The following is a 19,984-nucleotide window of genomic DNA, read 5'->3' as shown; positions in this document are numbered from 1 at the left end:
AGGGAGATGAGATATGGTTGGTATGCTGTCCATCCTGTCAGAATGCCTGCTTGGAAGCTGAAGTCTGACAAGAACGGATTGCTGTGGATAATACTGTCTAGCGACATCCAGGAGGTCCAGGGCTTCTATTGAAGATGTCCTGGAACCTCTGCTGATAAGAGGTTCTGTAGTATGACAGATTTAAACTGTTTCCTCTTTGTTACTGGGGTGGAGACCCTCCAGTGAATGAAGAATCACACAGGAGTCTTTTGAAGTGTGAATGGCATCATCAGTTTTCTGGGGAAATAGTTTTAACACACTGAAGGTTAAATCTTCCGTTGTAAAAATACACCTCTCTTAGGATGCCAGATGTCTGCAGCCAAGAGGAGTGTCTCATCGAGATGGCTGTAGCCACAGAGCATGAGGCAGCGTCAGCAGCATCAATAGCCACTTGAAGCAATGTTCAGGCAGTGAGGTGCCTTTCAGGGATTATGGCTGAGAACTGTTCTCTCTACTCCTCAAGTAATTTGTCTGCAGATTTGAAAATTGCTGACTAATTAATAAGTGCGTATTTAGACAACAGAGCCTGGTAATTAGAAACCCTCATTTGAAGGCTGGTGGTGGTATAAGCCTTCGGGCCATATAAATCCAGTCTTTTAAACTTGTCTTTTGGAGTGGCTCTAGGGCAGGGGTGGGCAAACTATGGCCCATGGCCCACATCCGGCCCGCCACCCGTTTTAATCCAGCCATTGAGCTCCTGCTGGGGAGCGGGGTCTGGGGCTTGCCCTGCTCCGGCACTCCAGCCAGAGAGCAGGGTCAGGGGCCACTCTGCGCAGCTCCCGGAAGCAGCATATCCCCCTTCTGGCTCCTATGCGTAGGGGCAGCCAGGGTTCTCCACTCTGCATGCTGCCCCTGCCCCAAGCACCGCCCCTGTAGCTCCCATTGCCCGCGATTCCCGGCCAATGGGAGCTGCAGGGGTGGCACCTGCGGACAGGGCAGCGCGCAGCAGAGCCGCCTGGCCATGTCTCCGAGTAGGAGCTGGAGGGGGACCTTGCTGCTGCTGCTTCTGGGAGCCAACTGAGGTAAGCACCGCCTGGAGCCTGCACCCCTGAGCGAACACTCCGCGCCCCAACCCCTGCCCTGATCCCCCTCATGCCCTCCGAACCCCTCGGTCCCAGCCTGGGGCACCGTCCTGCACACCAAACCCCTCGGTCCCAGCCCCACCCCAGAACCCGTACCCCGAGCCCTCACTCAAACCCAATTTCATGAGCATTCATGGCCCACCATACAATTTCAATACCCAGATGTGGCCCTCGGGCCAAAAAGTTTGTCCACCCCTGCTCTAGGGTGAGCCTGCCTGGAATGCTCATTAGCTGCCGTAGTCACAAGGGAATCTGGGATCGGTGGGTAAAGAAACAGTCAAAATCTTGCTGAGGAACCTGCTAGTGTCTATCTATCCATTTGGCAGTGGGTGGAATAGAGGCTGGCATCTGCCAGAGGGTTTGGGCCAATTCCAGCAATGCTTCAATAATGGCAAGGGCAGGGCCAGAGGTCTGTAAGATGTCCAAGAGCTTGTGTGGGTTATCTTGTACAAGTGTGGGTAATGGTGGCAAGGCCCCAACATTGGAGAGAAAAGACATCTGTCTTTCCAGGTGCAGATGAGAAAAATGTTGTCTTGATACAGCTGCTACCTGGTTCTACCTGGTTAAGCTATTTCTTACCCAAGCCCCAAGTTCATCTAGGCAGTGAGCAATTCATTTCACTGATCTGGCTAGTCAGATGTGATGGAGACAGAGCTAGCTGTCAACAACCTTCCTAGCCATCTCACAAACACAGGGAACAGAAGAGGTTACATTACAGATCACGGTGACACCCTGCAACAGATGGAGCTCTTGGGGCAGAGGAACAATTGCCTACAGCCATCCTCAGAAAGAGAACAAAGCCATTCAAGAGCAGTTCCATCCACTCAGTTCTATCCACAAATGAACCAAGCCGATTTTCAGATAACAGTGGTGTGACAAAGTATAAAGCAGCATAGAGCACACAAGCGTCTTAAATTAAAGGTCAACCAAGGTCTAGGTTACCTCTCTTTCTCTCACCTCCCTCCAGCCCCAGTGCTAGTCAATTCCATATCCATTGTTTGGTAGCAATTTTGAAATTGAAGAATTGCCACCATTTTTATGCTTGTTCAACAAAAAGAAACTCCAGGTAATTGGAGCACTTGGTATTAAAATATTCTTGATCAGGCTCCACTGGTGGGTTCCTATAGAGTTCCTACCTCAACTTAAAGCCACTCCATTGTTGCAAACCACAATGGAGCACAGGCAAAAGCAATACCATCCTACCTTCCCTAGAAGGGAATCCTCCCAGGGATCCTAGATGGCAAAAGGTGGTATAATTTACACTACCCTGAACCAGCTTTGGAAAACCTAACTTCCATTCCATTCAAGAGTGAGCAAGAGACATACTGAAATACAGCTGAAAGCTAAGGGAAAGCAACAGAAATATTTTAAATTTGCTATGTGCCATACAAAAATGTACTCATTCATTATTGCTATATCAGTGTCCTCTTAAACACATTAACACAATTCTCAGTGAACAAAGCAACATCTCAATCCATGATTATTCAGTCAGAGTGGGATAATGAATCTCTGTGGGAGGTAAAATAATAAGAAACAAAATAGTTATCTGTCTCATGTGAATCTGGCAATCTGTACTATTTAGAAAGCCTTGAAAAAGAAGGGAAAAAAGACATAGCCAGGACAGATCAGTTTCTAAGCATTCTGGAAGTCATCTGATCTGTCTGAATTTGGGATTTACATTGAAATCCATTATGTGAAAGAGCCCAGAAGCCTCAGATAGTCAGGTTTTCCCTGTGAGTCTAGAAGTCTGTTGAGTCTATCTATAATGAAGTATCAGGCACACTTTTCAGATTCAGTGACCAAGTTAAGAATTATACAGAATTTTGCTATAATCACTTGTATCATCCCTGATGTATGGTGAAATAGTTTTAAAAAAGAAAATAGGGACCAAACTGCCTTATTGCTATTGATTTTAATTGGCTTTAAGGGGAGCTGGATCAAGCCCAAATATTACTGTAGATGGAATCAGATTGCTATGGGACTCATCTGCTGAAGCGCTTTTCACCACACATAGTGGAAGTGGTCCACAGCTCCCACAAGGTAACAGCATTGTTATTAAACTGGAGCCTAGATTCTATTTGTTGAGTTGTCTGAGGCTTGACCTATATACTAGATGAAGATACTTCAACAGGCTGTAGTTTTCCTGAACTACTTTTTCTTGGGTAGGATGTTCTTGCAGACTCTTTATTAAACTGATCCTTTCACATTGGTTTTTAATAATATGAGGGGTCCAGATGTCTGGACCACTTTGCATGTGTCTGGTCCAAGACCAGAATTTGTACTAATATGAAAGAATGTATTTTCTTCTGTATATCAACTTCTAACAGCAATCTTATATGGGAGCCATATGGCCATGCTTCTGACTGTTTACCATGTGTTCAATATTTCCTTCAGTTCTCTCATCTTCTGTTATTGATGGGGATTTTTCTGGTTATATGAAAGTGCCTTGTATGGTCTTTGGCTTCTCCATGACTGGAGAATCTGTCCGTTTAGGAAATTCCCCTTGAGCCTTTTTGTCTCCAGGAGTAGGAATCCAGTCAATATAGTATCTTTAGAGGAAGATTTCATTTGAATGGATCCCTATTTACCCAACCACATCCCCTCAGAGTTAGGAAGTGGAGGTAACAGTCTCAATAATTGATTTTTTTTGGTGATGTTTCCATCCCATCATATAAATATTCTTTGGGCATCTATTCCAATAAGAATTTAAGGAGCTCTCTACTTCCTGCCCATCAAGGAACTGACATGGAATGTTCTTGGAGTGGATAGAGGAAAGAGAAGGCCACACTGAGGCACTGGTAGTTGGTCTAAGAATGAGATTAGCTTGCCTCTGCCTCCAAAGACAAAACATCTTTCAGAGGTGAGTTCTGGCCCATCTCATGTTAAATAGCTGAGAAACAAGAATAGGAATCCAGTCAAACTAGTATTCTTTAAAGAAACAGAAATCTTTAAAGAAAGTGTACAGAGGTATAAGGGCAAGAGTCCTTTTGGCACTGATTATGTTTTAAAATATATTTTGATTAAATATAATGCCACTGAAAGGGTAGGTAAAATGCCAGAATAGTAGTTGGAAGAGGAGGGAGAGAGAGGGAGAAATCTTAAGTACGTAGGAATTTTTATAGAGGAGGAAAATAAATCTAGTAGGTTTATGATTAAACATATTTCTGGATTTTAAATTCGAATCTTTGTTTTAAAATGACAAATCTGAAAACCACATTTCAAGGAAATCTTTAGAAAGGCATTGCTTGAATGAATTATTTTATATACTGGGTGTCAGTTAAGTCCTTGGCATCAGCAAGTAGATTTCCCCAAGCACATCATCAACTGGCTGCAAATAAGAGTTTAATTTGTTTGCATGTGTAGGCATGTGCAGTTCCTACTGGAACTTCTGTTAGTATTTGCCATTTAATGATTTATTAGAAAAGATTAGATTTAATTAATGGTAAACATCATACAATAAAATAAATGCTACACCTTTCAGTTAGTAATTTACCGTTATATTGAAAGAGGAACAGATTTAGTAGTATTTACTACTACTACTATGGACAATATGCTGTATACTACTCTTAAGACACAATGTTAGTGATATGGCTACATCTGCATTTCTATTTTAAGTCTGTATTGTCACCAGGGAAATTGAAATGGCACTTAAGAACATATCTGAGTATGTGGGGCAAATGAAGTCCTGAAGAGCTCTTTAATACAGCAGACCAACCCTTTTTCCTTTTAGCTTTTCCCAGCACATTATACAAACAGGGTGACATGCTCTATAACCCTGTACGTCTTAGGATGATGGGCTCAAACCTACTCTCACTGAAGTCAATGGCAAAACTTCCATTGATTTAATGGGAGCAGGATCAAATTTGATGTGATCACGGTTTTGTGGATGATTAACACTGCAGTGGATGTGAATTAAAACAGACAAGTCAAGACAACAAGGTTGGGAGGAGAATATGACTATTAAGGAATCCACCACTACATTTCTGAGGGTCTCCTGAAAGATTTCAAGAAGCTCAGGATAACTGTTTGCATTATAATTTTTTTAGTAGATATATTTCTCTTAGTCTGAGGTATACTAGAAGCTGGTTTGTTAAAAAAAAATAGTAATAATTTGGGGTCAAATAAATTGGCAGTCTAAGTGTGTACGAACCAGCATTTGTGTAGTCCACCATCGTGGACCTCCCCAGTCGAATTTTCCCTAGACCCTGAAGTAGTCGTGGTGGGAAGGAAGGCACAGCTCAAGCTATCTGTCCAAGGCAGTAGGAGAGAATTGCTTCTGAAGTACTGTCCTTGAGCTCCCCTGGAGCAGTATATGTTGCATTTCCTCTTTGCCTGGGAAACAAACAATTCCCAAGTGAGGGTTCCCCACTGAGTGAAGATGCCGTTTACCATTGAATCATGTAACTCTTGCTCACAGTTGGTGATGAAATGCCTTCTGAGGTGTCTACCAGTGAATTCTGGGTGGTAAACTGTCAATAGGGCAATATGGTTCCAGATACACAAGTTTCTCCATCTATAGAAACAGTCAACTCATGGGATGAATCTTGCCCTGCTCAGCTTGTTTATGGTTACTTGGTTGTTATGTTGTTGGACATTATCTGGGCACGCCAGGATTGTATGAATGGTGGGAATGCTTTGCAAGCTTCTGCTACTGCTCTCAGTTCCAAAAGATTTATGTGCATTCTGGCTGCCAAAGTAGACCAAGTGTCTTGCACTGTACGATTATCCATGTGGGCTCCCCAGCCTCTCAGGGAGGCATCTGTAATTATTGTTTTGTCAGGTGTGGGGGATAGAAAGGGAACTCCCATGCACATGTGTCCAGGGTTCCTCCACTATGTCAGTGAGGCCCTCATCTTACTGTGGATTGTCACTATGGTGTTCGTGCTGTGCTTATTCAACATATAATTTTTTGGAGCCAAGCTTGTAGGCAAGGAAGGTGGAGACTGGTGAATGGCATCACGTAAATATATAACACCATATGACCCAGGAGAGTGAGCTAGATCCAAACTGATATTCGAGGGCTGTGCAGAACTAAGTCTATCAGAGTGCTCACAGTGTGAAATCTGTCCTTGGGGAGGTAGAGGTTTCCCCTGATTGAATCTAGTGTCATTCATATAAATTCTGTGGTCTGCATCCAAGTACGGGTAGACTTCTCCATGTCTATGCATATTTCCATAGGTGGTAGAAGGTGTTGCAATACCTGCCAGTCAGAAGCCTGTCGCCCAAGAATGGGAAGATGGTGAAGCTACCTTGTCTGAGCTGAGCTGTGCTGCTACTACTGAGAACACTTTGTGAAGACTCTGGAAGCTGTAGCTAACCCAGATGGGAGGACCCAGTATTGGCTGTGGTGGGAGCCCACCACAAACCTGAGGAATCATCTGTGGAAGGGGTGAATATCCACATGAAAATATGCATCTTTCATACTGAGAGCTGTGAACCATGTGTCTCTTTTTAGGGATGTATTATTGGTGCCACTGTAAGCACATGGAATTTCAGTTTGCAAATAAAAATGTTGAACCAACCCAAGTTGGGAATGGATCTCCACCTTCTTTTCTCCTTGGGAACTAGGAAATAGTTTGAATAGAACCCTTCCTCCCTCTCCCCCAATGTTGGGTGTACTTGCTCTATTGCTCCTTTTGAAGAAGAGATTCTACCTCTTGAAGGAGGATACACTCATAAGAATGGTCCCTGAAAAGGGTCAGGGAATGGGGTTTTGGAGGAGGTGGGAGGCAAAACTCAATGGTATAGCTGGAATGGATGATATCCAGCACACACTTGTCTGATATCACCCTCCAATTATGTGAAAATTTTGCTAGGCATCCCCCAAAGTGGACCTCAGAATCAGGTAGAGATGTCATCAATATTGTATTGCAGCTCTCAGGCATCTAGCCAAAAATATCTCTTGGTTGGGGGAGGAGGTTGGGTAGCTGTGGTTGAAGTGGAAGGTATCTTGGCCTCTGCATTGTCTGTCATTTGTGAGGTTGCTCATAAGAGTGCTGGTGATAGAAAGATTGAAGTAAGTGCCTCGGTTTGTATGGCTGTTCATGGCATTTTCTCTTTGGGGCCAGTTGTACATATACCCAGAGAGTGGAGGGCTGCCCTGGAGTCCTTCACCAAGTGTAAAGACTCATTTGTCTTCTCACTGAATGAGCCTAAACAAAGGTCAAGTTCCTACAAATGTTTTGGATCTCCATGGAAAACCCCGAAGACTGCAGCCATGATTCCCACTACACAATTCCCATTGGTTGTTGCCATGGATCTTCTTGTTGCATCATCCGCAGCTTATAATGAAGTTTTGGCCACTAGTTTGCCCTTATCAATAAAGGCTCGAAATTGAGCTCTGTCCTCCTGAGATAACTTGTCCCTGAAGTCCAGGAACTTAGAGTAATTCAGGAAATTGTATTTGGTGATAAGGGCCCAATAGTCTGAGATTCTAAACTGAAGGCTGGTAGATGTGAACACATTCCTCTCCACAAGATCTAGAGACTCTGGCCTCCTTATCTGCAGGGGTGATGCTGCTGTCTGGATATTTTCAGAGCTGCCTGGACCATTAAGGAGTTCAGGGCAGGGTGGGTGAACATGAATTCTACTCCCTTACCTGGTACAAAGTACCACTTTTCTACCCTCTTGGGAGTCAGGGCAGGTAGCCAGTGTGTGCCATTCAGCCATTGCTGGTTCTAGTATGGCTTCATTTACCGGGAGCACAACCTGACTGGATCTCAGACTGTAGGATATCCAGGAACGGAATAAATAGGGACCAGCATCCGAAGAAGTACCTTTTACCAGATTCTGTGGGCTTCCCTGAAGCATCACCATAATTCTCAGTGTATTCTAAGCTTTCAAACTACCCCTGCCCTGCAGCATCATGCATATATCAGTTTACTGCTTTATCTGTTCTATGGGTAGGGTCACAGCCTTGGGGAGTTTGAAATTTTGAAAGTGTCTCATACTATTATGGGGTTCATAACCCTTTCTCCCCTGCAATTTATATCCCTTTTTCGAAGGGAGATTCAATTTTTTAAAAAATTTACTCCTGACTAAATTAAATCCTGGGCTATACATGAAAGACTGAAGAAAACATTGAAAGGAGGCTGATACAAGCATATATCTTATGGATAAGGCTATGATTTAGTCATGAGTATTTTAGTAAAAGTCATGGACAGGTCAGGGGCAATAAACAAAAATTCACAGCCCCTGACCTGTCCATGACTTGTACTATAAATACCCCTGACTAAAACTTACCTGGAGGGCTGCTGCTTTTGGGGGGAGGCGCTGCTCAGGGGAGTCCAGTGGGCTCAGGGCCAGAGGCACCAGCATTTGGGGCTGCTGAGCAGCGGCTACTCCAGTCATCCCCCTGCTCCGGCCGCCCCTGGGCCAGGGGCCGCCAAGCTGCGACTGCTCCACCCGCCCCCAGGACTGCTGCTCAGGCAATCCCTGGGGCCACCTAAGCAGGCCCCAGGGCCGCCCGAGCAGCTGGCTTCAGAGCTGCTCCAGCAGCGGCCAGTGTGGCTGTCCCTGGGGCTGCCTGAGCAGGTGGCCCTGGGGTCAGCCACACTGGCTGCTGTAGAAGTCATGGAGGTCGTGGAAAATCACAGAATCCATGACTTCCGTGACCTCCATGACAGACACACAGCCCTACTTACAGATTTATTTTTTCTTTTGAATTTTAGTTCTCACCTTCTTTTCCTTATTTCACATTCTCTCTGAACTTTTTTTGTGCATCGTTTTTCACAGTCCTCATGTAATTGTTCCTCTCCTCCATATCTCTGCTTTCCTTCTCCCAAAGTCTTTGATTTCCCATAACCCCTAGACTCTCTTAAGGCAGCTTTGCAAAATCATCGTAACAGAGTATCTGCAGGGGAACAAAATCTACTTCCCAAGCCTTACTATGGGAAGGGGAATCACAAGACTATTTAACTCACCTGTCCAAACAAAACAAAAAAACCCAAACATCAAATCTGCCAAGACAAAACAAAAACCCCTGTGAAGTTTACAGAGACCCTGAACACCATGCTAGAAGTGAATACAAGACTGACTTTATTTCCTGCTCCCACAGGCTTATACCTCCCTGCTATATTCCCCCTCACGCTCTATCTTCTCACAAGTAACACCACAAAAAATTCCTAATCTCTTGCTTTCAAGCCACAAAGCAACCTGTTGGAGGGCTGTCCTAAGTGAAATGCCAATACAGTAATGTTGGAGTCAAGCTTTGCAATGCAGAGCATGTGACCGGGTTTGAAATCGGACAAAACAATTTCGCCTCAGGGTAGCATTCACATTTTTTCCTTCTTCAAGGAGGTACATCTTACCTTTGCTTCCATACTGCTCTGGGGGCAGATCATAAGGCACAGGAAAAGATGTCACTGGCTCATTACTTCCTGAAAACATTTTCTTCTTCACATGGAAGTAACCTGTATCCAATCCCTGTGAAAAATACACAGGAAATGATTGACTTTTTTTGTTAGTTTTTTTTTTTTTTTTTAGTTTTATGAAAGTAAAACATTCAACTTATCACAGCGTGGATTTCCTTCACCATCAAAGAGAGTAGCTAAAAAAAAAAAGTTTTCCTTCTCTTTCTGGGGTATAAACAGTGTACCAAAGCCTGGGGTATAAACAGTGTACCAAAGCCTGCTCCTATCTTGAGAGCCCAGTCTCCCTTCCCTGCTCCAGTCCTTTCTTCCTCTTTTGATAACCACCATCTTGGCCCTGCATGTGGAATAAGTCCTATCTGCACCCACCCGCCTTGTCACGTAAACCTCTACTAATCTAATTCTATACTCAAGCAGGGAAAACAAGGCGGTGGGAGTTGTCTTTACCTGGAAAACCCCGTACAAACTGCCCGAGACTCTTGTAGGACCCAGATGGGCAGTGATCCAGTCACAGCCTGAAGAGATGGTTTTGCACATAAACTGAGTCATGGTCACATGACATGGAAGCCTTATGATGAAAAATTTAATGTGGAGAAAATATTTCTCCTTTCTTTCCTCTGCTTAATTTTATCACAAACTTATTATCTAGATGACAGAAGAGTGTGTTATTCAGTATGGAGTTAAAATCCAAGTAAAACCACTACACTTGTAATGAGGACACAAACATCTCTTCAAAGACAAATCTCCCAGGCACTTTTGGATAATGTAGCACTATTATGCTCTGAAGTTCCCTGAAGCTTTGAAAACTCTGGTATGAAAAAAATAAACCTCTGAAGTGTATTACAAAGTTTGGCAACTGGCATCACTATACAGAATGGACACTTAGAGGTTAGCGATTTGGGGGGGATGGAGAGGGAAGAGAGATATCCGTGTATGCAGTACAAGGAAGACAAGGTGTCCTTGAAGTGTTTCACATAGATTTGGCAGATGCTATTAGGTTAGCTATCAGGTCAATGGAATTCCATTATCAGACTTTTGTAACAAATTACTCAAAACCAACCCTTTTAGAAATTGAGACTCCTTTGGGTTGTGTGTGAAAATAGCATCAGTCTATTTTTTTTAAATGAAACTAATCTAAAAAAAATTAAATATTTAAAAAAAAACACAAGAAAACTTTTGAAGAGAATATTCTAAGACTGAGAATAAACTTCCATCCTTTTGACATAAACAGCCCTCTACAAACGCCATCATAGCTGTGCTGTTTGTTAGTCTTTGACATCTGGCGTTACTTGAGTTTTGCTAGATTCCTGGATTATTGTTTCTGTAACAATGGAAGCACAGTGTCAAATAGCCCTTGAGTTAAACCTTTGTTTATGGCATAATTAACTGAAATTGTTGGTTGAAATGACATTTATGTACAGTAATCCTCAACTACTTTGTGGTGTTCTCTACTGAATTTTTACTTGATCAAAATGTTGTTGTTTTGAAAAGTGAATGGTATGTATTACCATGCATTATATTGTAACATGGAAGACTGATGTAGAAAAGTGGTCTTTGATGTTTTTTCTTGATATTCTGGAAACTCTGAAGGTATTCATGACACTTCATCTCAGTTAGTAATAGAGGGAAGGAAAGAAAGTTACACTAGGGTGGCTCCTGATGGCCAGTCCATGAAATAATGTAGAACTTAATTTGGAGGCAGATGTCCATTTTGTTCCATGACTGGAAGTAATGAGCATCCATGAGCTATTGAGATAGAAGGCAAGAAGGTAGGAGATGGTACCTAAGTGATAACAGACACTTTTATCTAATAAAGGAGGACAGAACAAGGCCCTTGGGGCAGATGGGCAGCTTTGACTTAAAAGGAAAACTTTGATTTCAAACCAAAGGTGTCAGTCTTGGAAAGCCAACTTGAAAAGTTTGTCCAACAGATATGCTAACATGAACCAATGTCCATGTCAAATGTACCCCAGAGGGCGAGGGCATTTCCCTCAAGCAACGTATATTGTTGTAACTGGGCAAGGGCCACTAAAGTTAAGGAAGTGAGTGAATAAGCTGAGATGTGCAAGTTGGAAAGTAGGAATGCTGACTGGAAGATGTTTCAATGACCAAGTTATATAACTGACTAGGAGAACATAAAGGAGAGAAGACCATCTATAGACTCATCAAGGTAAGAGAGAAAATGATGAGAGATGTGAATGAGTTTGTTAACATTAGAAATGAATATGGAGCATTGCAAATGAATGATGAATCAATTAACAAAGTTTGGAGTGACTATTTGGAAGAGCGATGAATGAGGAGAATCCAAGGGAGGAATTAAAAACATTTAAGCTGAACCAGGGCATGATATATTGCATGCAGGAAGAAGGCACTTAGGAAAAATGAAAACAGAGAAAGTATCTGGGACAGATGAAGTACCAGTGGTTATGGTGAAGAAATTGGGAGGGAAAGGCATTAATATCTTACAAGTCTGTACAACGGTATTCTCAAGAAAGGAAAAATGCCAAATGAATGCTGTTAAAGTCTTGTGGAGCCTATTTTTAAACACAAAGGAGATACTACACTGTGTGCTAATTATTGCCCAATTAAACAGATATCACATGCTATGAAAGTACAGGAGAAGATTACTGAAAAGTGTCTGCATAGGATGGTTGAAACTTTGAAGAGTCAGTACCGATTCATTCCAGGAAGGAGTATAATTGATGCCGTATTTGCTCTACAAATTCTCATGGAGAAGTTCAGAGATCATGGACAGCAACTGGGTATAGTCTTTGTGGACCTGAAGGCGTACAATAGCATACCGTGAGAACTAGTTTGGTGGAGCCTGAGACAGAGACGTGTGCCAAAATGTCCAGTGAACATTGGTCTGCATCAGGAATCAGCATAGAGTCCTTTTTTGTTTGCTGTTAAGGATATAAGTGGGAGTACAGAATGAGAGCTGCTTTGAAACATGCTGTTCACTGATGACATAGTGATATGTGTGGAAGACTGTGAGACCCTATGAACTAAGCCAACTATGAACAGTGGCAACCTGGTTTTGAGTGCACTGCATTAAGAATGAATATTGGTAAGATAGAGGCCATGATTACTGAGGGAGGAGCTGCTTCTACAGAGTCTCTATCTATTTTAGTTTCATCTATAGCAGTGGTTTTCAACCCCATAGTCCCTGGGCTATGTCTAAGGGGTCTGTGAAAGGTTGCTGTTAACATAGAACAGTGGTTTTCAACCTGTGGTCTGCAGACCGCTGGGGATCCGCAGACTATGTCTAAGTTTTCCAAAGGGGTCCACAACTCCAAATGAAATTTTTTACGGTCCACAAATAAAAAAAAGACTGAAAACCACTATTCTTTTGCATTCACCACTGAAATTCTAAGTGTCAATCTTCGTTCTATAGATGAACCTGGATGCCTCTAAAAGCACCTGGAAAAAAGGAGGGAGAACTGGCATAATTAGGTACCCTTAGGGACAGCTAAGAGGAGGAGAGATAAGATTTGTTCTCAGGGAGTGGAGCTACCAGTGGAACAATTAATTGTTTCTCATGTAAACAATTGCTGCAGTTACCACTATGAAGTTGAGCAACTGCGAACAGGAGGGCTGGAGGTCTATGGGATACTCCATCAATATGTGGTCCACATTATGAAAAAGTCTGCGAGTCCCCAGATCTAGACTATTTATTCTAGGGCTCTGTGCAGGAAATCCAGGGACAAGAAAGGAGCAGAAACAGAAAATACATATAATTAATTTGTTGGGAGTCAGTTGGCTTCTTGAGAATTTATCAGATGTATCCACTGGCTGTTTCACAACCAGTAGCATAGATATCAGGTCCTTATGGGTACATTTAACTTAACAGATAAGTGTATAATTCGTAAACGATGCATTTTTTCTCATGTCACTTTAAGAACAAAAAGTACATACAGTTCAGAAAGCTGATGAGTCATTTATTTAAGAATAAAGCACAACTCGGATCAAATAATAGCTTTGAAAGTTCAATCTACAGATTTTTTTTTCTTATTGCTACAGATTTTAGCATTTAACAATTTCTAGCATTTCAGAGAGAGAAAAGGAAATGAAAACAGGTAACATTAAAATCATTTAAAACCAGCAACTTTTATAGAAAGCTACGGTAATAATAAAGCAAGTATTAGATGCATGTACTTCTTGGCCTGGTCTTCTCAGAATGCTCATATTGGTCTACAGGTCTAGCTGTATTTACACTGACACACAAATACACTGCAAATCTCAGTAAAACCATCCGTCCTGGAGCATGAGACTACATACCCATATAATTCACTGTGCCAGAACACACACACAGAAAACCAAAACAAAAGGATGGAAAAGGAAGCTCTCTGAATTTACTCATACAAAATGTTTTTGTTTTACATCCAGTTTAACCGGGCTTTTCAACATACAGTCAAACTAGAACATTTTATGAAAAGTATGATGTATTCCGAGTGGATACTCTTCATATCTAATGTTGCTGTTAGCTCTAGGTGGATAGTCTCATAATCCTAGAATGACAATCAGCCAAAAACTAATCCAATGCACACTACTCTTGTCAAATAAAATAAAGCAGGCCAAACTCTCTCTGACTCAATACTTGAGAAAAAACTCAGAGAGTCATGATATCACCTGCCATGTTCCAGGTGGGCCTTGAGTGGTTGATTGGAGGGAAGGCTTTGAGCCGGGCCAACTGCTTCGAGCCAGGAGTCTTATAAAAAAGCAGCTGGTTGCAAACCGAGTGACAGGCGAACAGAGGGAGTTTGCCTGGGAGTTTGCTGGGGAGGAGGACAGGGGGTTCCCACAAAGTGGGGTGTGGTTTTTTTTTTTTTTTTTTTGGCCTTTCAGGCTTTTGTGAGCAGTAAATACAACATCTGAGGTGGTTCTTAGAAGGAAGACATTATGCATAGTGAGCGATCAGCTGTTGTGACCTGCACAGGATGTATCATGTTTGGCTTTCTCCCAGATGATAGAAGCGACTTCGTCTGTATGAAGTGAAAGCTGGTCTCCATATTGGAAGAGAAGGTTAAAGGACCAGCGACCCAAGTATCAACCCTGCGTTGCATCAGAGAAAATGAAGACTTTCTGGATAGAAGTCAGCATTTGGTACTGCAAGCACAGCTGCTGAAGAATCAGAGAGAGCAGTGCAGAACGGGGAAGAAAATTGGCAGCATGTAATAGAAGAAAAAAAGAGGAGAACCCATGTACCCCCAATGCAGACAGAGGTAAGAAACCATTTTCAGGCTCTCTGCACAGGTACTGCAGTGGAGAATGGTTTAGAAGACTCATCTGAGGGAAGGGATCAGAAGGAGACCACATCAACCCAAAGGCATGGGATGCATTGTCCCAGGGGGTTCCACGACCACCACTCCCAAGAGGAGGAAATGGGTGATGGTGGTTGGGGACTCCCTCCTAAGAGGGACAGAGTCCTCCATCTACAGTCCAGACCGGGAAACTCGAGCTAGAAACCCGGAGCTAGAATTCAGGATGTGATGGAATGTCTGCCGAAACTGATCAAGACCTCGGACTGCTACCCCTTCCTACTTCTCCACGTGGGCACCAATGATACTGCCAAGAATGACCTTGAGCGAGTCACTGCAAACTACATGGCTCTGGTAAGAAGGATAAAGGAGTTTGAGGTGCAAGTCATGTTCTTGTCCATCCTCCCTGTTGAAGGAAAAGGCCTAGGTAGGGACCATCGAATTGTGGGGGTAAATGTGTGGTTATGCAGGTAGTGTCGGAGAGAGGGCTTTGGATTCTTTGACCATAGGATGTTGTTCCAGGAAGAAGGATTGCTAGGAAGAGATGGAATCCACCCAATGAAGAGAGGGAAGAGCATCTTCACAGGCAGGCTTACTAACCTAGTGAGGAGGGCTTTAAACTAGGCCCGCCGGGAGATGGCGACCTAAGCCCAGAGGTAGTGGGGAAGTGGGATACTGGAAGGAAACAAAAGGAGGAAGGTGCAACAGGGGAGGCCTCCTGATTCATACTGAGAAAATAGGGCAATCGTCTAGTTATCTTAGATGCCTGTACACGAATGCAAGAAGCCTGAGAAACAAGCAGGAAAAACTGGAAGTCCTGGCACAGTCAAGGAACTATGATCTGATTGGAATAACAGAGACTTGGTGGGTAACTCACATGACTGGAGCACTGTCATGGATGGGTATAAACTGTTCAGGAAGGATAGGCGGGGGTGAAAAGCTGAAGGAGTTGCATTACATGTAAGAGAGCAGTATGACTACTTATAGCTCCAGTATTAAACTGGAGAAAAGCCTGTTGAGAGTCTTTGGGTTAAGTTTAGAGGTGAGAGCAACAAGGGTGATGTTGTGGTAGTCGTCTGCTATAGACCACCAGACAAGGAGGATAAGGTAGACGAGGCTTTCTTCGGACAACCAACAGAAGTTTCCAGATCACAGGCCCTGGCTCTCATGGGGGATTTCAGTCACCCTGACATCTGCTGGGAGAGCAATACAACAGTGTATAGACAATCTGGCACGTTTTTGGAGAGTGTTGGGGACAACTTCTTGGTACAAGTGCTGGAGGAACCAACTAGGGGAAGTGCTCCTCTTGACCTGCTGCTCCCAAACAAGAAAGAATTGGTAGGGGAAGTAGAAGTGGGTGGCAACCTGGGCAGCAGTGACCATTAGATGGTTGAATTCAGGATCCTGACAGAAGGAAGAAAGGAGAGCAGCAGAATACGGACCCTGAACTTCAGAAAAAGAGACTTTGACTCCCTCAGGGAACTGATGGGCAGGATCCCCTGGGAGGCTAGTATGAGGGGGAAAGGAGTCCAGGAGAGACTTTTAAAGAAGCCTTCTTGAGAGTGCAGGAACAAACCATCCTGATGTGCAAAAAGAATAGCAAATATGGCAGGCCACCAGCTTGGCTTAACAGAGAAATCTTCGGTGAGATTAAACACAAAAAGGAAGCTTACGAGAAGTGGAAACTTGGACAGATCACTAGGGAGGAGTCTAAAAATATTGCTCGAGCATGCACGGGTGTAATCAGGAAGGCCAAAGCACAACTGGAGTTACACCTAACAAGGGATGTGAAGGGTAACAAGAAGGTTTCTGCAAGTATGTTAGCAACAAGATGATCAAAGTGTTGGACCCTTACTGAGTGGGGGAGGCAATCTAGTGACAGATGATGTGGAAAAAGATGATGTATTCAATGCTTTTTTTGCCTCGGTCTTCACAGACAAGGTCAGCTCCCAGACTGCTGCACTGGGCAGCACAGTCTGGGGAGGAGGTGAGCAGCCCTCAGTGGTGAAAGAACAGGTTAAGGACTATTTAGAAAAGCTAGACATGCACAAATCCATGGGGCCGGATCTAATGCATCCAAGGGTGCTGAGGAAGTTGGCTGATGTGATTGCAGAGCAATTCGCCATTATCTTTGAAAACCCGTGGCGATTGGGGGAGGTCCTGGACGATTGGAAAAAGGCAAATGTAGTGACCATCTTTAAAAATGGAAGAAGGAGAATCCGGGGAACTACAGACCAGTCAGCCTCACCTCACTCCCTGAAAAAATCATGGAGCAGGTCCTCAAGGAATCCATATTGAAGCACTTGGAGGAGAGGAAGGTGATCAGGAACAGTCAACATGGATTCACTGAGGGCAAGTCATGCCTGACCAACTTAATTGCCTTCTGTGATGAGATAACTGGCTCTGTGGATATGGGGAAAGTGGTGGATGTGATATATCTTTATTTTAGCAAAGCTTTTGATACAGTCTCCCACCTTTTTCTTGCCAGCAAGTTAAAAACTATGGATTGGATGAATGCACTATAAGGTGGATAGAAAGCTGGCTAGATTGTCAGGCTCAACGAGTAGTGATCAACGGTTCAATGTCTAGTTGGCAGCCGGTATCAAGCAGTATGCCCCTGGGGTCTGTGCTGTGGCCGGTTTTGTTCAACATCTTCATTAACGATCTGGATGATGGGATGGATTGCACCCTCAGCAAGTTTGCAGATGACACTAAGCTGGGCAGAGAGAGAGATACGCTGAGCTCCTACCATTGCTAGCATCAGTGAAGGAAACTGCCTCATGTCCAGCCAGACCTCATGTCAATGATCCCCTGTATTCTCCTCTTTCCTCCACGAAAAACAAACAAAATAAAAAATTTCTACATGGTAGGATTAGTGCGCAATTTTAGGGAAAATTTCCTAGCATAAACAAAGGCTCTGACTTTCTTCAAATTCCTTGGGGTTCCTATTCTCATGTGTCTTCGGATTTGAAGAAACAGACTTATATATCCTCAACCTCCTGCCTGTGAATAAATTGTTTCCACCCTTCTGCAATAAATTAAAGCAGCTGGTGGAAGGAGAACACACTTATTTTACATCTATTATTTCAAGCCCTGTGTCTGCAGCAGATATTGGAAACTAGTGTTGGGTGTTATGTTCACATTTGCAGGGTTTTCTTTGCAACCGTAAGGGCTACAGCCTTTTCAAAACAAGATATCACTTGGATTTTGCAGATTCTGATGAAACTCACGGGGCTGTCTCTTCTCAAGCAACAGGAGGCGGTCCCAACTTTTACTGAAGGGTTGGAAGGGATGTTGGCCTATCAGACTCCTCCTGTGGAAGATGGGTGATTTCTGGTTGGTTTAGTGTGGATTTAAATCTGGTTTGTTTGTTTGAATAGGTTTCCTCTGTAATATATTTATTAATAGAGTAAAAAGTATGTGCTTGAAAAAGCTGTGTGGTCACTGCTAAATACCACTGCCATTGTCCTCTCCATCACTCATGAAGGAGGGGGTTTGCCCCACACCACCCAGCTCTGGGTCCTGCCTTCCCACTGGTTCCCCTTTCCCACAATCAAACTGATTGTGGGCAGCCCCTCCCACTTCCTGGCTGCGAGCAGGTCAGGACACCCTCTGCAATAGGGGAGGCAGTAACTAGCAGAACTGGGTGGTGTAATGGCAGAGCTCTGTCCCTGCTGGCATGATGGACTGACGATGGGCCGGCCAAATTTGAGTCGCGCTGCAACCTGGCACATGGGGTCCTATTCCCTGTCTCCATTTTGCTCGCCCGTAGACACAGGCTCCACCCCAAAGGGAGCCCATACACCAGGATCCTCATGGTCACAGGCTCCAGCTCCATCCCACACTACCCAGCTCTGGTTACATCCCAAACATATTGGCATATGGAGGCACATGACTTTCCAAATTACACATGTGCAACGTATAGGGTTGTCAACTAGCTATTATTATTGAGTGGCCCTGGGGAAACCAGTTTATTTCTACTTGTTACTCAAGACATCAGATTCTGAAATAAGCATAGTCCCTTTGGCTGAGGGGACTTTTACCTCTGCTAGTCCCCACCTGTGTTTTTTGAATTGTGTGTTTTTTAAGACTGGTAAATGCATATATGTGGCAAAACAAGAAAACAGAGCAGGAATCCACTACCTACACATGCTGGCCTTTGTTCCATCTGTAGTAGCTGAGTAGATGTGTGTTAATAACGCAAAGAGATCTGTCCTTTAAATGCCTCACCCCGTCTCAAGTAAGCTCACTTTGCTTGGCAGCAGCTATAGACAGCAAAAGCCAGTTTGCCAGAATGTTGTTCACTCCCTTGAGGTCAGCTGCTGACAAAAAGTCATCAAATAAATCTTGACCCGGCCAGGCGATAGACATGAAGTGACTCAGGCAGAAACTATCATCAACAGTTATTAAAATGAGCTTGTTTTTCCTATTTCTTATAGAGTTTATTGAAACCAAAATGATCACCCCTTCTAGTCAATTATGAGGTTTTCTAATTTCACAACCCAGCATTGTCACTAAATGTTCTGTTGTACATCAGGAGAACACCATTTGAGGGTGTTATTACAAGTCTTAGATAATTCATAAGGACTTCTGAGAGCAACATGTTTTGCTTCCCTATGATTTTAGTGATTAAAAAAATCAGGGAAATGCTGCCACCACTATTGGAAGTCACCCAGTACTTGCTTTCAATTGCTTAGTAAGTGTCAAGAATGTGATGCGGCACTTCTCCCATGATAAAAAGCCTCAGCAGGAAACTATCAATTCTATTGTAGCAATTAGAGACTGTAATTACCAAATTATTATGCATAAATATTTTCGTAAAATCTCATTCTTTAAAAATGCTCTGTTGGTTAGTTATATACTGTCAAATTAAATGATGAAATTATGTGCTTGGTGGACATGATCTTGGAGGGATGAAGAGAAATTTTGTTCCCATGAAGACACACCTAAGAATTTTTAGTCTATAGATTGTTTTCTCTGGCAGCCAGAGAATCATCTCCCTGAATACGGATGAATTTTGTAGGCCTTTAAGCAGGAGGGAATTTGAATGTTTTCTGAACATAGACCAACTGTTGATGCTGCTCTCATTTTGATAGCAACAGATTCATGTAGCACTATCCAGCCTTTGAGGATTTGTTTTGTTTTCTACCTAGGAATTATTTTTAGCGTGCTCATCTACAAAAAAGTAGAACACAAAGCAGCAATAACAACATACTAACACTTTGCAATTATATTG

At 43.3% G+C, this 19,984-nt stretch overlaps 1 protein-coding gene across 3 annotated transcripts in view; it reads right to left on the bottom strand.

Moving 5' to 3' along the window:
• TDP1 (tyrosyl-DNA phosphodiesterase 1) overlaps positions 1–19,984 on the bottom strand; it is a 116,011-nt gene that overhangs the window by 17,296 nt on the left and 78,731 nt on the right. For all 3 annotated transcript variants that reach the window (XM_054027193.1, XM_054027194.1, XM_054027195.1), the window contains exon 15: positions 9,431–9,545. In XM_054027193.1, the coding sequence (XP_053883168.1) occupies positions 9,431–9,545 (115 nt within the window). The remainder of the gene's footprint in view (positions 1–9,430; positions 9,546–19,984) is intronic.

The sequence above is a fragment of the Malaclemys terrapin genome, chromosome 4 (genome assembly GCF_027887155.1).
Source record: "Malaclemys terrapin pileata isolate rMalTer1 chromosome 4, rMalTer1.hap1, whole genome shotgun sequence".
Lineage (NCBI taxonomy): Eukaryota > Metazoa > Chordata > Testudines > Emydidae > Malaclemys > Malaclemys terrapin.
Note: the sequence above shows the minus strand (reverse complement) of the source record. Positions and strands in the feature narration are given on the sequence as shown.